The 20,575-nt window shown below is 37.4% G+C and overlaps 3 protein-coding genes across 8 annotated transcripts; 2 read left to right on the forward strand and 1 right to left on the reverse strand.

The window, feature by feature from the left end:
• Positions 1–1,936: 1,936 nt before the first annotated feature.
• Positions 1,937–13,095, forward strand: LOC111796481 (uncharacterized). 4 transcript variants are annotated; one of them, XM_087124655.1, is made up of 10 exons: positions 1,937–2,100; positions 2,422–2,602; positions 3,155–3,740; positions 3,872–9,357; positions 9,894–10,776; positions 10,862–11,508; positions 11,831–11,975; positions 12,077–12,158; positions 12,244–12,358; positions 12,682–13,095. In XM_087124655.1, exons 2-9 carry the CDS (start codon positions 2,552–2,554, stop codon positions 12,344–12,346), a joined length of 7,983 nt encoding a protein of 2,660 aa, XP_086980781.1. In that variant the 5' UTR covers positions 1,937–2,100; positions 2,422–2,551; the 3' UTR covers positions 12,347–12,358; positions 12,682–13,095. The 4 variants fall into 4 exon arrangements, with proteins under 4 accessions (XP_086980781.1, XP_086980782.1, XP_023534886.2 ...); XM_087124656.1 differs by having other exon boundaries at positions 2,468–2,602; positions 12,244–12,389; XM_023679118.2 differs by having other exon boundaries at positions 2,468–2,602.
• A 235-nt stretch (positions 13,096–13,330) lies between these two features.
• Positions 13,331–14,676, reverse strand: LOC111796482 (FAD-dependent oxidoreductase family protein). The gene has a single exon (XM_023679121.2). The coding sequence runs from the start codon at positions 14,674–14,676 to the stop codon at positions 13,447–13,449; it is 1,230 nt and encodes a 409-aa protein (XP_023534889.2). The 3' UTR covers positions 13,331–13,446.
• A 1,214-nt stretch (positions 14,677–15,890) lies between these two features.
• On the forward strand, positions 15,891–20,175 carry LOC111797163 (serine/arginine-rich splicing factor RSZ22A). Of its 3 annotated transcripts, XR_002815489.2 has the most exons (7): positions 15,891–16,046; positions 16,400–16,503; positions 16,987–17,075; positions 17,759–17,996; positions 18,164–18,277; positions 18,676–19,346; positions 19,704–20,175. XR_002815489.2 is itself a non-coding variant. In XM_023680094.2 (6 exons), the coding sequence occupies exons 2-6, from the start codon at positions 16,415–16,417 to the stop codon at positions 18,710–18,712; spliced, it is 567 nt and encodes a 188-aa protein (XP_023535862.1). In that variant the 5' UTR covers positions 15,891–16,046; positions 16,400–16,414; the 3' UTR covers positions 18,713–20,175. The 3 variants fall into 3 exon arrangements, 2 of the variants coding, with proteins under 2 accessions (XP_023535862.1, XP_023535863.1); XM_023680094.2 differs by having other exon boundaries at positions 18,676–20,175; XM_023680095.2 differs by having other exon boundaries at positions 15,931–16,050; positions 18,676–20,175.
• Positions 20,176–20,575: the final 400 nt, after the last annotated feature.

Raw genomic sequence — 20,575 nt, forward strand, 5'->3', positions numbered from 1 at the left:
AGCTGGTGCTAATTAACAAAAAATAATTAGGGTTTTTTTTTTTCTTTTTAATTTAATAATTAATTATTTTGTGATGCAGCCCAACTTTTAATAAAGTTAGTGATAAATTTCTCTCAACCTTAATTGAGGGATTAAGCTTAATCATCATAATATTTATTAAATTAATTCGAATATATTTATTTATTTATTCATCTACAGTAAAATTAATTTGTTGCTTAATCCTTAACATTTTTAATTTTTTTTGGCATGTAACATTTTCAATAAACGTTAAATTAAATGTTTTAAAGTTAATTTTCATCCAAATTCATTAAATAATAAGGATATTTATTGTGAAATAGAATATATTTCCAAAATTACATTAAAAATGCTAATAAATATTTTTTAATCAGCAAATAACTAAAATTATATAAAATAAAAAAAGTAATTTAATAATCGAAATAATAAATTAGAGGAGAAGAGAAACGGAGAGGACTTGGTCAACAAGTGTCCAAGTTTGACTCGTCAAAAAATAGTCAAGCATGCACCTGATTTGGGCCAAAACCAACAAATGTAATAGTTGTGTGGCTTTTTCGTTATTTTTAAATAATTTTAATGGACCAAATTTTAGGCTATAATTTCTTATAGGTCCTTATAAAATTTATGTTTTTAATAATTATAAAGTTTTTTTTTAATTATATAATTAGGGAATGATAATATATACTTTTCAATTTAATTGTGATTTTAAGCGTATATTAAGGTTAATTTTTATTATGGGTCATAAACATGTGATGAGGAGATATTTTGGTTAATAACGCTGTATTGACAGATATTTTTAATTTTTTATCAATATTTTAGTAACCGTTGTAACCGTGTTTCAAAAGGAAATACATGCCGACTATATGTGCAATCATACACTTGTCTAATATATATAGAAACGACAAGGTAAATAAATTAAAGGCGATATCTCGAAATTATAAAAAATAACTCGAAACAACTTACCAATTGAGAATACAAACGGCCCCTTAAAATAAGTTAAAAGTGATTCAAACTTTTGTCGCTAAATTTGAAAGTTGGTATATATTTGGTACGCCGTTCAGCTTTCAAATCTGTGTACTAAAAAAAATACGTATGTGAATTTTTAGATATATTAAATATTCAGTAAATTTGGTAAATTTTAAATAATTTTTTTAAAATTCAAAGTTTTAATTTTAATATTTGATTATAAATTCGAATATTTTATTAAAAAATAAAAAATAAAAATCAAGTATAATTAAAGAACTCAAAATGAGCCGCCAAAATGAACGTGAAAAGTCATAAATACCCCTAGACAGTGCATGAATACAAACAAAGGAATAAAATAACCACACACGAAAATACAAAATAAATATAAATATGGAATGTGAAATACGTTGGAATTTGGATATTAAAAGACAATAAATTATGATGAGTTTTCAGCTGAATTTAAGACAAAATTAAATTTCATAGAAATAAAAAAGATGTATTTATCAGAAAATAAATAAATTTGAGTTTTAAAATGTTTAATTATAAATTTATATTTAATCTATAAATTTAATATTTTAAAATGATTTGTGCAAGTTGGGCCACGGAATCAGAGCCCATAATTTCAAGGCCGATGCAAAATCAAGCGGCCCAATTGGGCCACTTCCTTAGTGGGCCTATTCTCTTTAGTGGGCCGGGACAGGCCTGATTTTAGTCATCGTGGTCTTGGCCCAATTAATAAAGTTTGGGCATATTGTATCTGGTTGGGAAACTTAATTGTTAAAATACAAAACAAACGGGTTCGCACCGACGGCCGGGTCCGGTTCATCACGACTCAATACTGCAAATCCGACGTCGTATAGTACAGGAATTAGGCACACCAAACAGGCAAAAACAGACCAACATATTTTTCCTTTTTTTTTTTTTTTTTTTTTTTTTTGCATTACAATTTATTTGGTTCATCGGCTCTACGTTTCACCCGCGAAAGCGAAGCTTGCGTGAGATCTGGAAAGCAAAAAGCGAAGCATTACGAAGGGGAGAGTGGAACGGAGACGACGATTTTTTTTCAATCCAAAGCCATCTCCAACTTCCGGAGTTGATCTTGACGAGATTCCAATCAAGGTCTGTTCCTTCTTTCATCCAATTCGTGTTTTTTCCTCATTACTTTTGTTGATTGTTTTCGTGTTTTGCGCTTCAATTCCGTGGTATTAGTGCTTCTGTTTTCTTCCGTGTGGTTTCTGGTTGAGAATAGTGTAGAATTTTAAGCGAAATGGGATGTGCGACTCGTGGAATAGTTTAGGAGGAGGTCTGTTATTTGTGTTTGAATCGAAGCGGTGATAGCTAGCGTTTGAAACTAGTTCGTGTTTTTTTTTTTTTTTAATTTTTAAAATTTTTATTTCTTTCACTTTGCTTTATTTTATTGGCGTGGAAGCATGAATGCAGCGCTTATGAACTGGGAGTTTCTGATGAGGAAATATTGTTTCTGTAGAGCTTCTCTGCCTTTGAAAAGATGAATGATTCACTGACGATTAACATTTAAGTAAGTGTGGGGGCAAAAAACGGAGCGGATCGTATGGACAAGAACAAGAGTCGTTCCGATCTGCTCGCCGCAGGCAGGAAGAAGGTAAGTTCATGTTCCTTTTATTTTATTTTTAAAATTAAATGTTAGGTGTCGCCTTATTAAGTTGAATGGGAAGATGTGATAGTATTCCATTACTGTAGCCCATAATTTCACATAAGTGAAATCCGTCCTACTTATTTCATAGCAAGTTTAAAAATCTCGTCAGTGTTCAATGTAAATTGAGTTGGGAAGCAAAATTTTGCTGCTTGCTCTATTTTTTCCTTTACCCCCTTATTTTCCTTTCTTGGGTTTCCAGTGACTTTCAGTTGGTAGGCTCCTTAATGTTCCAGATTATTAATTATTTTAGGTTTGGGCTATAGTTTCTAATTCAATGGCGAAAAACATGGATTGGGAGATTTTTGGGTTTAAAAATTCTGATACTTGGGTTCTTTCTCTCCCTCTCTAAAGATTGATTTGACTGAGATTTATCATTTTTAACCTGGAATGGACCTTTGTCTCCTTAGATGGAAAATGGTTTTTATGCACCAGTCACTTTACCACTTGGCTGTACAAGACTGAAATTTATGTTCCCCCTTTATTTTCTCGATTTATCAGCTCCAGCAATTCCGTAAGAAGAAGGATAATCGAGGCGGTGGTAGTCAAGGAAATTCATCAAAAAATACTAGTAAATTAGAACAGCATGATGTAGATGCAGACATTGTGACTGCTGCTCCTAAATCCCCATCTGGGAGTTGTTCCACTGATGAAGCACTTTCACCTAGTGTTTATCGTGATCCAGATACTGTAGATTCTTCAGCATCACCTTCTATGGAACATTCTTTGGCAGCAGAGATTGATCATTCCACTGATTCTGTTAAGCAAGAGATGGATTTAGCCGAAACATCAGCCATTGACCAGGCAGAGGTTCCGATGCAGGAAGTAGGGTATAGGGAGGACTGTGAACATCCAATCCAAAATACCGAGGCTGCTGGATTTATGCCGTTTGGACTTTCCCTTCCTACTGATGCTGAAGAGAACGATAATCATATTTGTAATTTGTCTTCCACCGAATCCTCTCCCCATATTTCTTCTGCCTCTGTGGAGCAGCAGGGAAGAATAGCTGAAGTATGGGGTGGTTGTAGGGAAGAAGAGCTATTGCCTTCACAGTCTGCATCTTTGTTGCAAGCAAGGGAAGATGTAGGTTGTCCTCTTATTCTTTGGTACTTATTTGCTAATGTATTTTAGTTGTGATTTGTCCAGATAAACTGTGGGTCCGGGAAACCAAGTACAAATCCATTATAATTAAATATATTCTTGTTCCTTGATTGATAGGCATGGAGGATGCATTGATGCAATCTGTTCAAGTCCATGAAACAGAGTTTTCAGGAGACAAGCAGCTAGAGACTGGTGGTATGAATGAGTCAGCAGCTGAGACTACTTTTAAAGATAGATACTGCGATAAAGAGGAGATTATTGCAGCAGATGTGAAATCTGTATCTGGTGCTGATACTGAATCAAACAGTTATTTAATTTCTAGTCCGGGAGAAAAATTAGGTATGAAGAATAGTTCAAGTAGTAGTAGAGATGATTGGAAAGAAGAAAGTCAAGTTCATGCAGAAGATATGATACAATCAAGCAGGTGTGAAGTGCAATATATGCCAGAAGATAATTTTGCTGATCAGTCCGAGGGCCATGATATGGCTTCACAAACATCTGATGCGGGAGATGCCAATGCTATCTCCCGTAATGCACATATCACCTCAACTTCGGATGCGTCAGGGACTTCTTCTTCATTTGGACAAGATAGTAAATTTCTTGATTTACTGGAGAGAATGAAAGAAGAGTTGATTGTAACAAGTTTCTCAAAAGATATCTTTAACTTGCAAATTTCTGAACAGAATGAACTACAATTGGAGCTTGATAACCATCTTCATAAATCAACCAATGACATGACTCGTCTTAATACCTCACTCGATGAAGTTCTTGAGAGGAATCAGAGCCTCGTGGATGAACTTTCACATTGCAGATCTGAACTTAAGGATGTTTCAACAACGAAGGAGGAGCTCAGAGATCAGCTGCTAAATGCAGAGGCTGAGATAGAAAAGCTTTCTTCTAGAACTAGTGAGACAGAGAATAGCTTGGAAAAGTTCCATGGAGATATGTTCAGACTGGGAAAAGAGTTGGATGACTGCAAACATTTGGTAACAGTGTTAGAAGAGGAGAATGAAAGATTAAATGGTATTATCACCTCTGAAAACGAAAATAAAAGGAAACTAGCTGAGGAAAAGGAGTTGTATGTCAATGAGAATGAAAAGATATTATTAGAAATAAGTAGCTTCAAGAGTTTGAAGATGGCTCTGGAGGTTGAAAATTCTAAGTTAATGGGGAGTTTGTCTTCAGTAGTAGAGGAAAAAACAAAGCTTGAAGAAGAAAGAGAGCATTTGTGTCAGGTGAATGGGACACTGTCAGTCGAACTTTCCAATTGTAAAAACTTGGTAGCTACTCAACAAGAAGAAATTACGGACTTAATCAAGAACCTTGCACTGGCAACAGAGGGTAGAACTAAGCTTGAAGAAGATAAAAACCGTTTGTTTCACGAGAATGAGAGAATTGCATCTGAGCTGCTTGTTCTTGATGAGAGACTGTCAACTGAACATGAGGAACGTGTTAAGCTTGAGAGTGACTTAAAAGATGCATTAGCGCAGCTTGACCAACTCACTGAGGAAAACATATTTCTCAGCAACAATCTTGATATACACATATTTAAAATTGAAGAACTTTGCGGTGAAATACTGTCTCTACAAACAAGATCCGTAGATGATGAGGATCAGGCTGAAAATACAGACTGTGGCCGACGTCACAGAAATAAGTCCCAAGGAAATGATTCTTCTCAGATTACCTTCAAGGAAAATTTGCACGAAACTTCATCAGTTCTTGCTGGTGGGAAACCCGTCATTGTAACTGAACAGGAAATTTTTGATGATTCTCTTGGGCTTATAACCTTGGGTCAACACTTGGAGGAAGCAGATCTTATGTTACAGAAACTTGAGAAGGAAATCACAGGGTTGCAGTCCAATTCTGCCTCCTTTAGCAGCTCAGGTAGTAAAATGGCTGCCCCTGCTGTTTCTAAACTGATTCAAGCCTTTGAGTCAAAGGTAAATGTTGAAGAACAGGAGGTGGATGCGGAAATTCAGTTATCTAACGATCCATATAAGTTATCAAATGAACTTGTGGACAATTTGAGAGTACTGCTTCGTCAAGTGGTTGTGGACAGTGAGAAGGCCAGTGTATTGCTCAAGGGAGAGCATGATCATCGAAAAGTTGCTATATCAACACTGAACGAATTCAAGGATCAATTTGAAGATTTGGAGAACCATAGTAATGATTTGGTGATGGCCAACATTGAGCACTTGATTTTATTTGAATGCTTAAAACATCACGTTTATGATGCTGGTGATAAGATCTATGAACTTGAGATTCTTAAAGAGTCTTTAAAGCAACAAGGTGTGCACCATAAAAATTCTAATTGTGAGCTTGCTGAAAGATTATGTGGGTATAAATTAAAACTTACTGAGTTGGAGTCTCAATTATGTGATTTTCATCAAGGCTCAAATGAGACGGTTTCTTTGATATGTAATCAGTTAGACAATCTGCAGGAGGGAGAAATTGAAAGGGGAATGACACTTGAGAAGGATTGGCACTCTTTCTTATTGGAGCTGGCTGAAACAATTGCCAAGCTTGATGAATCATTAGGGAATTCTAATACTTCAGCCATCAAATTTTGCACCAATGACCAATTGCCTAGCTGCATTGCTACTTCTGTCAAAAATGCTGTCAACATGATCGACGATCTGAGAGAGAGACTTCAAGCGACTGCCTCCAATAGTGAAGCATTTAGGATGTTATATGAAGAAGTAAATGAAAAATATGATAATTTGTTTAGAAGCACTGAATTGTCTGTTGATATGCTGCATAGGATATATGGTAAGTTGCAAAATCTTTATATTGCTTCTTGTGGATCTGTCAGTGGAAGTGACATGAACATGCAAATCAAGATGCTGGGTGATCCCTTAGATTACAGCAACTTTGAGGCCTTAATCAAACCACTGGAGGACTGCATTACCGAGAGACTGCGACTTGAATCTTTAAATGATAAACTTCGTTTAGACTTGGAACACAGGACTGTAGAATTTGTTCAGTTTAGGGAGAGATGCCTTGATCCTATTGGCATCCAGAAATTGATTAAAAATGTTCAAAGTGTGTTATTATTAGAAGATACTGAGAAGGATCGTGCTGAAATGCCTGCTTTTCATTTGGAAACTATGGTATCATTGGTTTTACAGAAATACAGGGAATCTGAGTTGCAATTAGGCTTATCTCGAGAAGAGTGTGGATCTGTAATGATGAAATTGACTGAGCTGCAGGAAAGTGTGCATGACTTAAGCACCTTGATTCTCGATCATGAATGTGAAATTGTTCTTCTTAAAGAAAGCTTAAGCCAGGCACAAGAAGCCTTAATGGCTTTACAGTCTGAATTGAAGGATAAAGTGGATGAACTAGAACAGTCAGAGCAGCGAGTGTCTGCAATCAGGGATAAGCTAAGCATAGCTGTTGCCAAGGGAAAAGGTTTGATTGTGCAACGGGATAATCTCAAGCAATTACTAGCACAGACTTCCAGTGAACTGGAGAGGTGCTTGCAGGAGTTACAGATGAAAGACACTAGGCTTCACGAGGTTGAAACAAAACTTAATACCTATTCAGAGGCAGGAGAGCGTGTTGAAGCACTGGAATCTGAGCTTTCTTACATTCGAAATTCTGCTACTGCACTAAGAGAATCGTTCCTTCTTAAAGACTCAGTTCTTCAGAGGATTGAGGAGATTCTTGATGAACTAGATTTGCCAGAGAATTTTCATTCAAGAGACATTATTGAGAAGATTGATTGGTTAGCCAAGTCAAGTGCTGGTGAGAATATACCCCATACGGATTGGGATCAGAGGAGTTCGGTTGCAGGAGGCTCAGGCTCTGATGCTAATTTTGTCATTACAGATGCCTGGAAAGATGAAGTGCAGCCGGATGCAAATGTTGGGGATGATTTGAGAAGAAAATATGAGGAGCTCCAAACAAAGTTTTATGGGTTAGCTGAACAAAATGAAATGCTTGAACAGTCATTAATGGAAAGGAATAACACAGTGCAGCGATGGGAAGAGCTTCTAGAAAAGATTGATATTGATTCACACTTGCGGTCCATGGAGCCAGAAGATAAAATTGAATGGCTAAACAGATCCCTTTCAGAGGCTTGTCATGATAGGGATTCTCTCCATCAAAGGGTGAACTACTTAGAGAACTATTGTGGGTCGTTAACTGCAGATCTGGATGATTCAAGGAAGAAAATTTCTGACATTGAGGCAGATCTTCAGTTAGTCTTGCTTGAGAGGGAGAAGCTTTCTGAAAAGTTGGAAATAATCGATCATCATAATGACCATTTATCATTTGGAACTTTTGAGAATGAAATTGAGAACATAGTATTACAAAATGAATTAAGCGATATGCAGGAGAAGTTAATTTCTACTGAACGTAAAATAGTGAAATTGGAGGCTTTAGTAGGTAACGTGTTGCAAGACAATGACGTGCACGGTTTGGTTTCTGGTAGCAGTATTGAATTTCTTGAATTGATGGTGATGAAGCTAGTTCAAAATTACACAACATTTTCTTTGCGGGACGCTGTGCCTGAGAGCACTACGAATGGTTCTAATACTGAAGAAATGCTTGCCAGAAGCGTAGATGCGCATGTTGCTTGGCAAAATGATATAAACGTTCTCAAGAAAGATCTAGAGGGTGCAATGCATCAATTGATGGTTGTGACAAAGGAGAGGGATCGATATATGGAGATGCATGAATATTTAGTTGTCAAGGTTGAAAGTACAGATAAAAAGAAAGATGAATTGCAGGAACTGCTTAATCTGGAGGAGCAAAAGTCAACGTCTATAAGAGAGAAGCTAAACGTTGCTGTTCGGAAGGGGAAGTCTTTGGTCCAACAACGCGACAGTCTGAAACAAGCCATTGAAGAGATGACCACTGAGTTGAAAAATCTGAGATCTGAGATGAAGTCTCAGGAAAATACTCTTGCTAGTTATGAGCAGAAGTTGAGGGATTTCTCTGTTTACACAGGACGGGTGGAGGCCTTGGAATCAGAGAATCTGTCTTTGAAGAACCAGTTGACTGAAACAAAAAACAATTTGCAGGAAAAAGAATTTAAATTGAGCTCAATTATCAACACTTTAGTTCACATGGAAGTTAATGTGGATGTTTATGAAACCGATCCTATTGAGAAACTGAAACAACTTGGAAAACTGTGTTCTGATCTGCGTGAAGCTATGGTTTCCTCTGAACAAGAGTCTGTGAAATCCAGAAGAGCAGCAGAATTACTTCTTGCAGAACTGGATGAAGTTCAGGAAAGAAATGATGCTTTCCAAGAAGAGCTAGCAAAAGCTTCCGACGAGATTGCTGAATTGACCAAGGAAAGGGACTTAGCAGAGACTTCCAAGCTTGAAGCTCTTTCAGAACTTGAAAAGTTATCTACTCTGCACTTGAAGGAAAGAAAGAACCAATTTTCTAAATTTATGGGATTTAAGTCTGGCCTTGATCAATTGAAGGAGGCCTTGCGTGAGATCAATTGCTTACTTGCAGATGCTTTCTCCAGGGACTTGGATGCTTTCTATAATCTGGAAGTTGCTATTGAGTCATGTACTAAAGCTAATGATCTTGCTGAGGTCAATCCTTCTCCATCCACTGTGTCTGGCGTCGTTAAGAAGGACAAGGTACGTTGGTTCTTCTGTCAATTTACCTGTTCCCCCCTTAATAGCTGTTTTATAATCTTCATTACCTGACCCCAGGTCAGCACCCCTTGGGTCCAGTGTTGTTTCGAAGTTTCCGACAATGAAAACTTGATTTTCTCTTTTGGAACCTCTTGACTTGTGCTTTTAAGGTGTGGGTTTGGGTTAGTAACACCAATCCATGTTTGGTTTCTAGTTCTATAAATCAAGTTGTAGAGATTGTTAAATCTAGTTTTCTCAACTTAGCAACTTAGGTTTAGGATAACTCTTAAAATTTTGCTTCATTACATCTATAGTCGTCTCTATAGCCTCTTTCTTCCAGAATGCTCTCAATTCTTTTGTTAACATATTAGTTAAATAAAAACAACTAGTTAATGGTAGTTTTTGCAATAAATAATGTTAGTTAGAAATGTAAATTGTACACAGTAAAGGTTTAAATTCTATTTTAGTTTCAGTACGTTTGAAACATCTATTTTGGTATTATTAAATGGGCTTATTGACGAGGACACCTTTTCTTTTAGGGGAGCTTTTTTGCTCTGGATACCTGGTTGAACTCCTACGCTAATTCTCCTGTGGATGAAAATGTTGAAACGGAAATACATAGTCAAATTATGCAGCATCTAGAAGAATCGATAAAGGAAATTGGGGCTCTGAAAGAAATGATAGGCGGTCATTCTGTGTCATTCCATAAACGATCCGACTCTCTGTCTAAGGTACTGGGGTCACTTCATCAAGAAGTTCTTTCACAAAAGGAGTTGGTCCAAGCATTAGAATTGGATGTGCAACAGAGGGAATCAGTTGCAAAAGATAAGGAAAAGGAAGGTGATATTTTATGTAGAAACATTGCGGTTCTTTCTGAAGCATGCACATCTACGATTAAGGAAATTGACCAAAGAAAAGGGGAACTAATGGGAAATGATTTGACTAGTGAAAATTTGGGAATGGATATTAACTCCCCAACACCTGATCAACTTTCACACATTGGCAAAACTCATTTGTTGTCTGAGGAATATGTCCGCAGGATTGCCGACAGGTTGCTGATCACAGTGAGGGAATTTATAGGTCTGAAAGCTGAAATGTTCGATGGTCATGTAAAGGAAATGAAGGTTGCAATAGCAAATCTGCAGAAAGAGCTTCAGGAAAAGGACATCCAGAATGAAAGGGTTTGCATGGAGCTTGTTGGTCAAATTAAGGAAGCAGAAGCAACTGCAACTAGATATTCACTTGATCTTCAAGCTTCAAAAGATGAGATGCGTGAGTTGCAGAAAGTAACGGAACAGATGGAGAGTGAGAGGAAGATCCTGGAGCAGAGATTAAGGGAGATGCGAGATGGTTTGTCTATCTCAGATGAGTTAAGGGAGACGGTCAGATCACTCACAGATTCGCTTGCAGCAAAAGACCAAGGTATGTTAAATTGTGCTTAAATCCTTGATTTATCCTCGATCACAGGATTATCAATACTTAGGCTAACTTTGCTTGATGGACACAGAAATTGAAGCCCTAATGCATGCACTTGATGAGGAGGAGGAGCAGATGGAAGGTTTGACCAACAAGATTGAGGAGCAGGAAAAAGTCTTGAAGCAAAAGAATCAGGAACTTGAGAGCATTGAAACTTCTCGAGGGAAGCTCACGAAAAAACTCTCTTTGACAGTGACGAAATTTGATGAGCTTCATCATCTATCAGAAAGTCTCTTAACCGAGGTTGAAAAACTTCAAGCACAGTTGCAAGATCGGGATGCTGAAGTCTCCTTTTTGAGACAAGAGGTAACAAGATGTACCAATGATGCTCTTGTTGCAACCCAAACAAGCAACAGAAGTACAGAGGATATCAATGAGGTCATAACATGGTTTGACATGATGGAAGCTCGAGTGGGGTTGTCTCATATAGGTCATGATGATCAGGAAAATGGCGTACGTGAATGCAAGGAAGTACTCAAGAAGAAGATTACATCAATCTTAAAAGAAATCGAGGATCTTCAAGCAGTATCTCAGAGGAAGGACGCATTGTTGCTGGCTGAAAAGCATAAGGTAGAAGAACTGAAACGTAAGGAATTGCAACTAAACTTGCTTGAAGATGTTGGAGATGGTAATAGAGCTAGCGGTGCGGCCCCTGAAATCTTTGAATCCGAACCATTGGTGAGTTGCATATACTGTTTCTTAAATCCTGTTGAGTGAAGTTGGCTCATGAAAGTGAGCTAAGAAATAGGACCTCCCTTGTCGCTTGTACTTTCAAATATAATTTCGTTGCACGATTTTGTTGAAATAGCCTCGTGCATGTTCATCCATTGCGTTTTCCCCTCAACTAATTTATCAACCATAGTTACACGTTCGTTTAGTTTGCACGTGGATGGTAATGTTAAGTTACTTTTGTTTAGGGTTTAGTTATTCGTACATTGTTATTGTCGTTTTTGTGTTGAAGCACCTTGTGAAAAATTCCACCTTATGCACTCTTGCGCAGATTAACAAATGGGCTGCAAGCAGTACTTCGGTTACGCCTCAAGTTCCTAGCTTGCGCAAAGGCAATACCGATCAAGTCGCAATTGCCATAGATATGGATCCTGCTAGCAGTAGTAATAGATTAGAGGATGAAGACGATGATAAAGGTAAAATTCTAAACTCGTGTGGTTTCGATCTCCTTGCTTTCAACCTTTTCCTTTCCCAGATAGCTTAAACTTACTGTTGCTTTGATCCTTGTCCATTGTAGTGCATGGTTTCAAGTCGTTAGCTTCATCGAGAATTGTTCCGAAATTTTCAAGACGTGCAACAGACATGATTGATGGTCTTTGGTAGGCATTCATATATTCTTTTCAGTCACTTAAATATGTAAATCCGAACAAGTGTGTAACATGGCTTTGTGTACAATTTTGCTAGGGTTTCTTGTGATCGAGCACTGATGCGGCAACCTGCATTACGACTCGGGATTATATTCTACTGGGCCATATTACATGCACTTCTTGCAACATTTGTAGTTTGAGCAGTCAAGTTGGTTAGTTACTCATCATCTTTATATACCTTTCGTAAGTGTTTCTAAATTACCGTTAATGTAGAAATCAGGACCCGAACACCACCACACCGTTCTAAGTCATTGCCATACACGTTTCAAATCCCAATTTTTGTCTAAAATTCTAACGAATTTCCATCTAAGAGTAGTTTTAAAATGTATCATAAAAGGTGTAGGGTAATTTTGCAACTTTCGTAGCAAGTGACAAAGAATGGGGTATCTTTTCTTTGGCGGTTTGCAATTATACAAACACTGTATAGCATATCACTGCAGATTCTTAGTCCTCTTTTTCCTTCTCCCTTTTCCAGGTCCATATTCGATTTGAATTAAAGCACGGAGTTCGTGTAACGGGTTCCCTCTTCGGCCTTCCTTTCAATTGATAATTAGGATCCTCATTTGTTTGTACATGTTTACTACCATTAGAGTGGGCATATGATTTTTTTTTTTTCTCTTTCTTTTTCCTTTCTTGTTTTGTTCATCCAAGAAACTGGGATTTCCCCCATTTTTTCTTAGCAAATCCCACAGTGCTTGGCTGCATCAAATAAAGACCACAGAGTTCTTGTCTATTACAAAGTATAGATCATCTCAATTTGTTCACTCAGAAGAACCTTACTTTCAGATTGTACCAGACGCCTATTCTTGTCACAAAATTTTGCTACAAAGCCTAAAAAAAAGGCTTTCCAGCTTTTTCATTCTTTTCAATTTATCTTAGGCTTGAGTTATCTATTGTATTTGCATGCGCTCACAATTCGGTTTGTTCAACGGTTCGTGAATACGAACTTTAGGTTCCATGTAAACTGGATGGTTGTGTTCGTGTTATATTTTACACCTTTATTAAATCTTCTACGTTGCGTAGCAGGGCACAGTTTTTTGACATTCTGGCAGGACAAGCTTTTTAACATGCAGAATCTCAAAAATAAATGACAAAATCATCGACCGACCGACCAAGAATTTAGATGTTTGAATCACAAATAGACTGATATTGTTATTGAAAGCCAAGTAGGAGGAAGAGTTATTCAATGTTCTAAATCATTAGAAAGAAGAACGAAACAACAAACTGCAGAGGAGCTGTGCTAGTGAAGCCTTACTTGATCTGCAAAGTCCTTGACATTACCTTTTGGATTCTCCTCAAACCTTGCTATCCTGAAATACTTCAGCTCCATCCCCTCCGCCACCCCCTTCAATGCAAGATCTGCCAGTATCCTCCCGATCGCCGGCGACATTTTGAACCCGTGCCCCGAAAACCCACCGCCGATTACCACATCCTTCCCAAATTCCCCTCCCAAAAAATCAATCACAAAGTCTTCATCTGGCGTCATTGAGTACATACACAGTTGTGTCGACACTGGCTCACTTGAATCCACCCTTCCCCCAAACCTCCCCTCTATCCACTCCTTTAATGCAGTTATGGGCAGCTCCCCCCCACTTCCCCACGACCGTTTGTCTGGGTCGCACCGATGCCCGCCGTGCACGGCTACCTTAATCAATCCTGGAAACTCCAACGATGGCGTTCCGTAGATATACGTGTCGCCATAGCTAGCAAACGTCGGAAAGTCCCCACCGATTGCATACTCCCCCTCAGCTCCCTCCTTGATCCTCCAGTAGGACACAGTAGCCTCCAATGGTTGAATTGGCAATTCAATCCCACCAACTGATTTAACTAACTTTCTAGCCCAAGCTCCAACTGTCACCACACATTTCTTTCCCCTAAATCTCTCCCCATTGGCTATTGAAACAACTACTCCTCCACTACTCCCATCTCTCTTAATCTCCACCACTTCCGCGTTGTCCTTCAAATCGGCGCCGTTTTTGAACGCCAGAGTTTGGAACATCGAAACAGCCTTCGTCGGCTTAATTACGCCACCGTACTTGCTCCACACCGCCACCCAGTCCGCCGGGATCTCCACCCTGCCAGAGTACTTCTCCGCCAGTTGCTCCCGATCCAGAACCAGATGCGGGATCGAATGCTTTTTGCAGGTATCGACGGCGGCGGCGAGACTTTTATCGTCGGAATGGCCGATATCGAGCTGCTCTGCCGGAAAATATACCCTGTAACCAATTTCTGCCTCCGCCGTCCGCCAGAGCTCGTAAGATTCCATAACAAGACTGTGATAATAATCCTCCGGATAGGTGGCGCGTATGGTGCGAGATTCGCCATGAGAAGAGCCTCTGTGGTGAAGAAAATCGAACTGCTCCAGAATCAGAACTTTGTTCCCTGTTTTAGCGAGATGGTATGCCGTCGAACTGCCCATTACGCCGGCGCCGACGACGATTACATCATATTGAGTGCCGGAATCGGCCATTTCTCTTCTCCGATTTGTTTGGAACTTTTTTCTCTCTTCGGAGTCTCCGATGAGGGGAATGTGCGTGTAGAGTAATGGAAGAGAGTTATTGAAGTTGAATTGAAGTGTGCTACTGCAGCTTCGTGGAGAGCGCTCGTATTTTGATGAAATGACGAAAATACCCCTTCTTTTTTTTCTTTTTCAATTCTATGACCATTTATGCCAATCCATTTTCTGTCTTTTCCTGAAGGTAAGAATAATAACAATAATAATATAATATTGATAGAGATTTTTTTTGTGGCCATTTAAATAATTTATTTATTTATTTTCTTTAACTCAACTTTGTCAAAATTCGTATAATAATAATAATATAATAATTAAGTGTGAGTCACATTGGAATATATATATATATATATATATATTTTTTTTTTTTTTTTTTGTCAAGATTAGCATGAGCAGTCATTGATCCCTGCATTAATTCCTTTTCTCGATCTTGATTGGCGTAGAAATTCAGGACCTATGGTCCTAGTTGAATCGGAGAGAACAAAATTCATACCGGTGTCATATAATTACATAGTTGAGTGAGATACCAGAGGATTACGTACCACATGAGCAGGTCCCAACAAAATCTAAGCCTCTTCGATTTCTCGATAAGGAGAAATATTATGACCGGTTCGAATAATATGCGTAAGAAATAAAATAATTGACTCAAATATCATAAATTTAAATCTTATACTCTTCAACTTTAGATGCTAATAATTATTAAACATCTCGATGACTCAAAACCTCTTCAACATTTTCTTCGAATCAATGGTAGATTTCGGTGACTTCACGTCTCTTGAAACCAAAAAGATTTTATTTAATATGAAAATATTAAATTAAGGATAAACTTATTTACTATTTATATATTTTAATGTGTTTTAATTAGTTTTTGGAATATGACAATAAAATGTAAACTTATTTACCAAAAAAAAAAAAAAAAAACTTTTAATAAAATGTCATTTTATATTTTAAAATAAAGTAAAAATGACATCATATATTTTTTTTATTAATAAATCAAATCTTCAAACTCCATTATTAACTAAACCATGAAAATAAATTTAGTACGTAATTAATTAATAATTAATAAAAGAAGTAAATTTATAATCTCATCTTACTTGAAATCACCTTCATCTAAAAGGTTATTAATTATTGTTTTGTTAAATGGATAGAACAAAAGAAAATACGGGCAATTTACTAATTTAGGAAAAGTTCAAGGAGTCCGACCTAAATTCGGCAGGGATATAAAACCTTTCGTAGTACCACAAACCCAAAATATTTGCACCTTCATTAGAGAAACCCGTCGGGCTGCTAGGGTTTTTTTTCGATACGTGCATCGTTCGTTCCGATCGGTTCGTATGTTCTTCTGAATTCGTTTTTTTTATCGGTTTTCTTGTTTGCTTCAAGTAGATTCTCATCTTAAATTATATATTTTTTTTTAACCAAGCGTTTGATTGTCTGTAGATCGGAGGATTATTAACCTTAGGGCAATGCTATATTTTATGTAATTGAATTCTGGAGTCGGCATTTGTTGAACGGTTTCTTCGGAGATGTTATACTTGTTTGTTTGTTTTTAAATATTTTTTGGAGTATAATATGTGAATTAGTGTATCGAAGTGTCTTTATGTTCTTTAATGGACTATGTTACGTTAATGATCGTGCATTTCTTTTTCGGTAACTTGTTGGATTCTCTGTTGATTAACAGGTTTCTTGAAAAGCTATGTCTCGTGTATATGTTGGGAATTTGGATCCAAGGGTCTCTGAGCGCGAGCTTGAAGATGAATTTCGCGTGTTTGGAGTTATTCGAAGGTGTGGTATATTTAACTTCGTGGCCAACTGTTTGGTTCTTCTTCCTGCAATCTGTTTCTGCTGGATTCTGAAGACGATTGCTAATTGTTAGACATCATCTGCTAGACAAGACAATACGTATTATTTGGTTAATTATTGAAATCTAGCCTAAGTTCATAGCTATACGTGGCAATAAATTCTTACCAGCCCCTGTATTTGGCTTGGCGCCATTAATTTTATGAGTTAAAGAATTCCTAGTATTAACTTAAGTCCTGTTTCACAGGACCGTGGTTATCAATAGGTGTATTTGATTTCTCTGCCATTTTATCTTACCAAGTTTTATAAGTTTGTTGACACTACCTATTCATAATCTGATGTACATTCAGGGTTAAACCATTCATAGGGGAAAAGGGAATCCCACTTTCTCGGTGTTTGGACTAGTTAAACATTTCTTTAATCTATTTTAATCATTTGGTTATTCAATTTTCAAATGTTGTGTTTCAGCGTATGGGTTGCACGGAGACCCCCAGGTTATGCGTTTATAGATTTTGATGATACCAGAGATGCACGGGATGCAATCCATGAATTGGATGGTATGTATGGGCCTTTCTGCTTTTTGTATTGCTTTTTTTATATTGGTATATGGTGTTGTATTTGGATGCACTTATCATTTTTATAGTCATTGGTGCGTTGTTTCACACACTTCTTAACTATGACATTAAATAATGGTTTCAGTAACTGATTCATTCTGTTTCTCCTCCCCGCTTTTTCTTACAACTAGTTGATGCATGTGTGTCCTTTGAATAAGTGAGAGCCAAGTTTAAGCTCATAAGGGCTTTTCAGCTTCAAACAAGCCATCTTATCCACTATTGTTTCTTTATTCACTGATGAGGATCTGCCATGGTTTTATGTCTAATATTTTATTTATAAACTTTTGGCACCCCTTCACTTTAGTATATACATTTAGCTGGATCTCCTATGATTTTATTGCTCTTTGTTCTTCAGTATATTGTAAAAGCAACTTTCTTTTTTATGATATGTTAATGGGTTGTTAGCTTTGCCTTCATATTTGTGCTCGAACCTGTTTAGCAATGTTTTGCTTATATTTCCTTGTTGAATGACAATTCATAACAATCAAACTATTTTTGTTCATTGTGATTTCCATGATTTTGCTGAATGATGGTTGATATTATTTTAGTTTTTTGTTCATGCATTTTCACTAAACTAGGGTTTTGTTCTGATTCATTCGTAACTAATATTTTCAATTCTGAATCAGGGAAGAATGGCTGGAGAGTTGAGCTTTCTCACAATTCTAGAGGTGGTGGTGGAGGCCGTGGAGGGGGCCGTGGTCGTTCTGGCGGCGGTTCTGATCTGAAATGCTATGAGTGTGGTGAGCCTGGCCATTTTGCTCGTGAGTGCCGTTTACGTGGTGGTGGTGGCGGTGGAGGTGGTGGTGCTGGAAGAAGACGTAGCCGCAGTCCTCGATACCGCCGGAGTCCAAGTTATGGTCGCAGGTTTGAACATGGAGGCCAAATCTTGCATTTATAGCTTTTATTTTATTTGTTTTTAGAACGTATCAAATTAGTTTTTATTCCCAGTTTTCTGCATTTGGATTTTGTTAATTGTTCCCTTTGGTATTATATATGCTCGGGGGTTTTTGACCTCTTTAATTTCTTTTCAGGAGTTACAGCCCCCATGGAAGATCTCCAAGACGCCGCAGCTTGTCACCTCGTGGGCGTAGCTATAGCAAATCACCTCCCTACCGTGGTAGAGAGGAGCTACCTTATGCCAATGGGTAAGGCTCTTTAAAATATTTTCTTTGGTAGATTTAATTCCTTCTCCATGAACTTGTCTGTCTGGTCTGCTTGCTATAGCTACAGCAAAATATGTTCTCCAACTTTAGGCATTCATTGTTCTGTAATATTTAGGATGCAGGTTTTTTGGTGTGGGTTTTAACTGAGAATTTGTTTGCTATACTGTATTGTCAGTTTCTTTTTCCTTTTGTTTCCCTATCGGTGGTAGATGCTTTAGTTAGTTTTTCTTTGCTACATAATTGTGTGAAGGACCTTCATTGTGCACCAAATTTGCAGTAAGTCTTACTGCATTCTCATACAGATGTTCTCTTTTCCAAGCATTAATTTGTTTTAATTATATTCATTGTTCTGATTTGTTCACTGTTTAAATTTTGTACAGAAATGGCATAAAGGACCGTCGTCGGAGCAGGAGCTGAGGACCACTGACTTCTCAACCTGCCTTAGTTTACACAGGATGTTTAAAGGATTACTCCGGTTCTATGTGTTTTTAGTGCTTGGACTTCGTAACAGACCATTTTAAATCGGGCGACGCCCTCAGCCTCTACTTTTGAGTTTGGATAAGTCCTTTCTATCTACTGTTTGAATTGTTTTTCTTTTTGTCCTTCAGTATAGTTGTAGGAATCTATATACTAAAATGTCATTAGTTCATATTTATTTTTGATAATGTTATTAAAGCAAATGTCTTGAAGGGCACTGCTAAAGATGTATATGTTTTTTTTTTCTTGTTGAGGTGTCGTCTCGTACTGCTTCACTGCTTTTCTGCTTCTAGTCGTCTGCTTCTGCTTCTGCTTCTGCTTCACTGCTTTTGTGCTTCTGCTTCTGCTTCTGCTTCACTGCTTTTGTGCTTCTGCCCTATCCTTGGATTTCGTTCTACACTGCCCAGCTCTGGGATCTTCAATTTGAAAGGTTGTAGGTCCCAGCCGGCTACAACTGTAGATGCCTACTATTTGATTGAAACTCTGCGGTTGTGTTGCATGCTCTCATAATGTTTATGGGATTCCTTTTTAATTAACTTGAAGCATGAGGAACGACGTCAAATGCTTCTGGCAGGTACATGAAACTGTTCTACAGAAGTTTGGGTTGGGATTGTTTTAGAAAATCAAATTTTAGGCATATTTGCATAGCATTCTTTTCTTCATGCCATTTGCATCACATTAGGAGGATGTTATTCCTTATCAATTATTATCATATGATCTTTTTCTCTGTATATATAATGGTGTGGTTTAGGACGTTTGCATTTACAAAGTATGGTTAGGTGAGGGGTGTGATTAATTAAGCCTAGGAGTCATATTCTTTTGAAATTTTAATTTATTTTTTTTATACGTGTTAATTTTCTTCTCCCTTGATTGCAATTGCTTGTACGGTGGGTCGGTTGCTACGCCGTGCTCTCTTGGCGACATCTTTAAGTGAGCTGTCTCAAGATGAGCAACTTCTTCCCAGCTGAATGCTAGTGGGAGTTATCTTCCTTGCACGTAAGTGGTATTTTCCTGCTGTTGGTCAATACCATTTTCGATGATTCTTTATATTATTGCGTTGGTGTTCATTTCTCATCTGCTTGAAAGCCCCACTTCTCTCAAAGAGAAACATATAAGTTCCCGTGGGTTGTCATCAGAAGTCGCCATGCCTGCCAATTGATCCTTCATCTTAGTTTGCGGCTGCTAGGTCTTTCTGCCTACATAATTATGCACGGTCTATGTAATTAAGATATGTATTTTGCTTCGCCGAATATGCATCACAATTGAACTTATAGGTTTGTCGGAATAGCTCTCGACCGATAGGGAGAGGGGCACTGAAATCGTTCCTATTGGGTAATTTGGACTCAGATTGGTAGGGCTGTTTCTGAATGTCCATCTTATATGAAAATGTTGATTTTGATATATTCCGACATGTTGATATTGATTGATAAGCCCATTCTATTGATGGAGCTCATACAGGCATTATTAAAATTTGTATGGTAGATTTATTGGACAGGAGATAATAGGGATTATTATCTTTTAAAGTTCGTGTTAAACAGGGTATTAATTAGTTTATGGATCTTCAATATTTTGTCTGACATTTCTTAGAATTTATTAATCTATTTCACATAAATATTATATTATATACAAAATTCAATCTATTGTTAATACAAAAATAAAAATTTAAGAATATATTTTTTACTTTTAAATGTCGTGGAAACGTTCTTTAACTTCTTAGGATGTAATGATGTGTGAGAGTTTTTCCAGATGGATATTCTCTAGGAAGTTAGAACAAACAAGCCTGGTCCACTGGAAACCTAAGCT

The sequence above is a fragment of the Cucurbita pepo genome, chromosome 6 (assembly GCF_057944985.1).
Source record: "Cucurbita pepo subsp. pepo isolate OVF chromosome 6, ASM5794498v1, whole genome shotgun sequence".
Taxonomy (NCBI): Eukaryota; Viridiplantae; Streptophyta; class Magnoliopsida; order Cucurbitales; family Cucurbitaceae; genus Cucurbita; species Cucurbita pepo.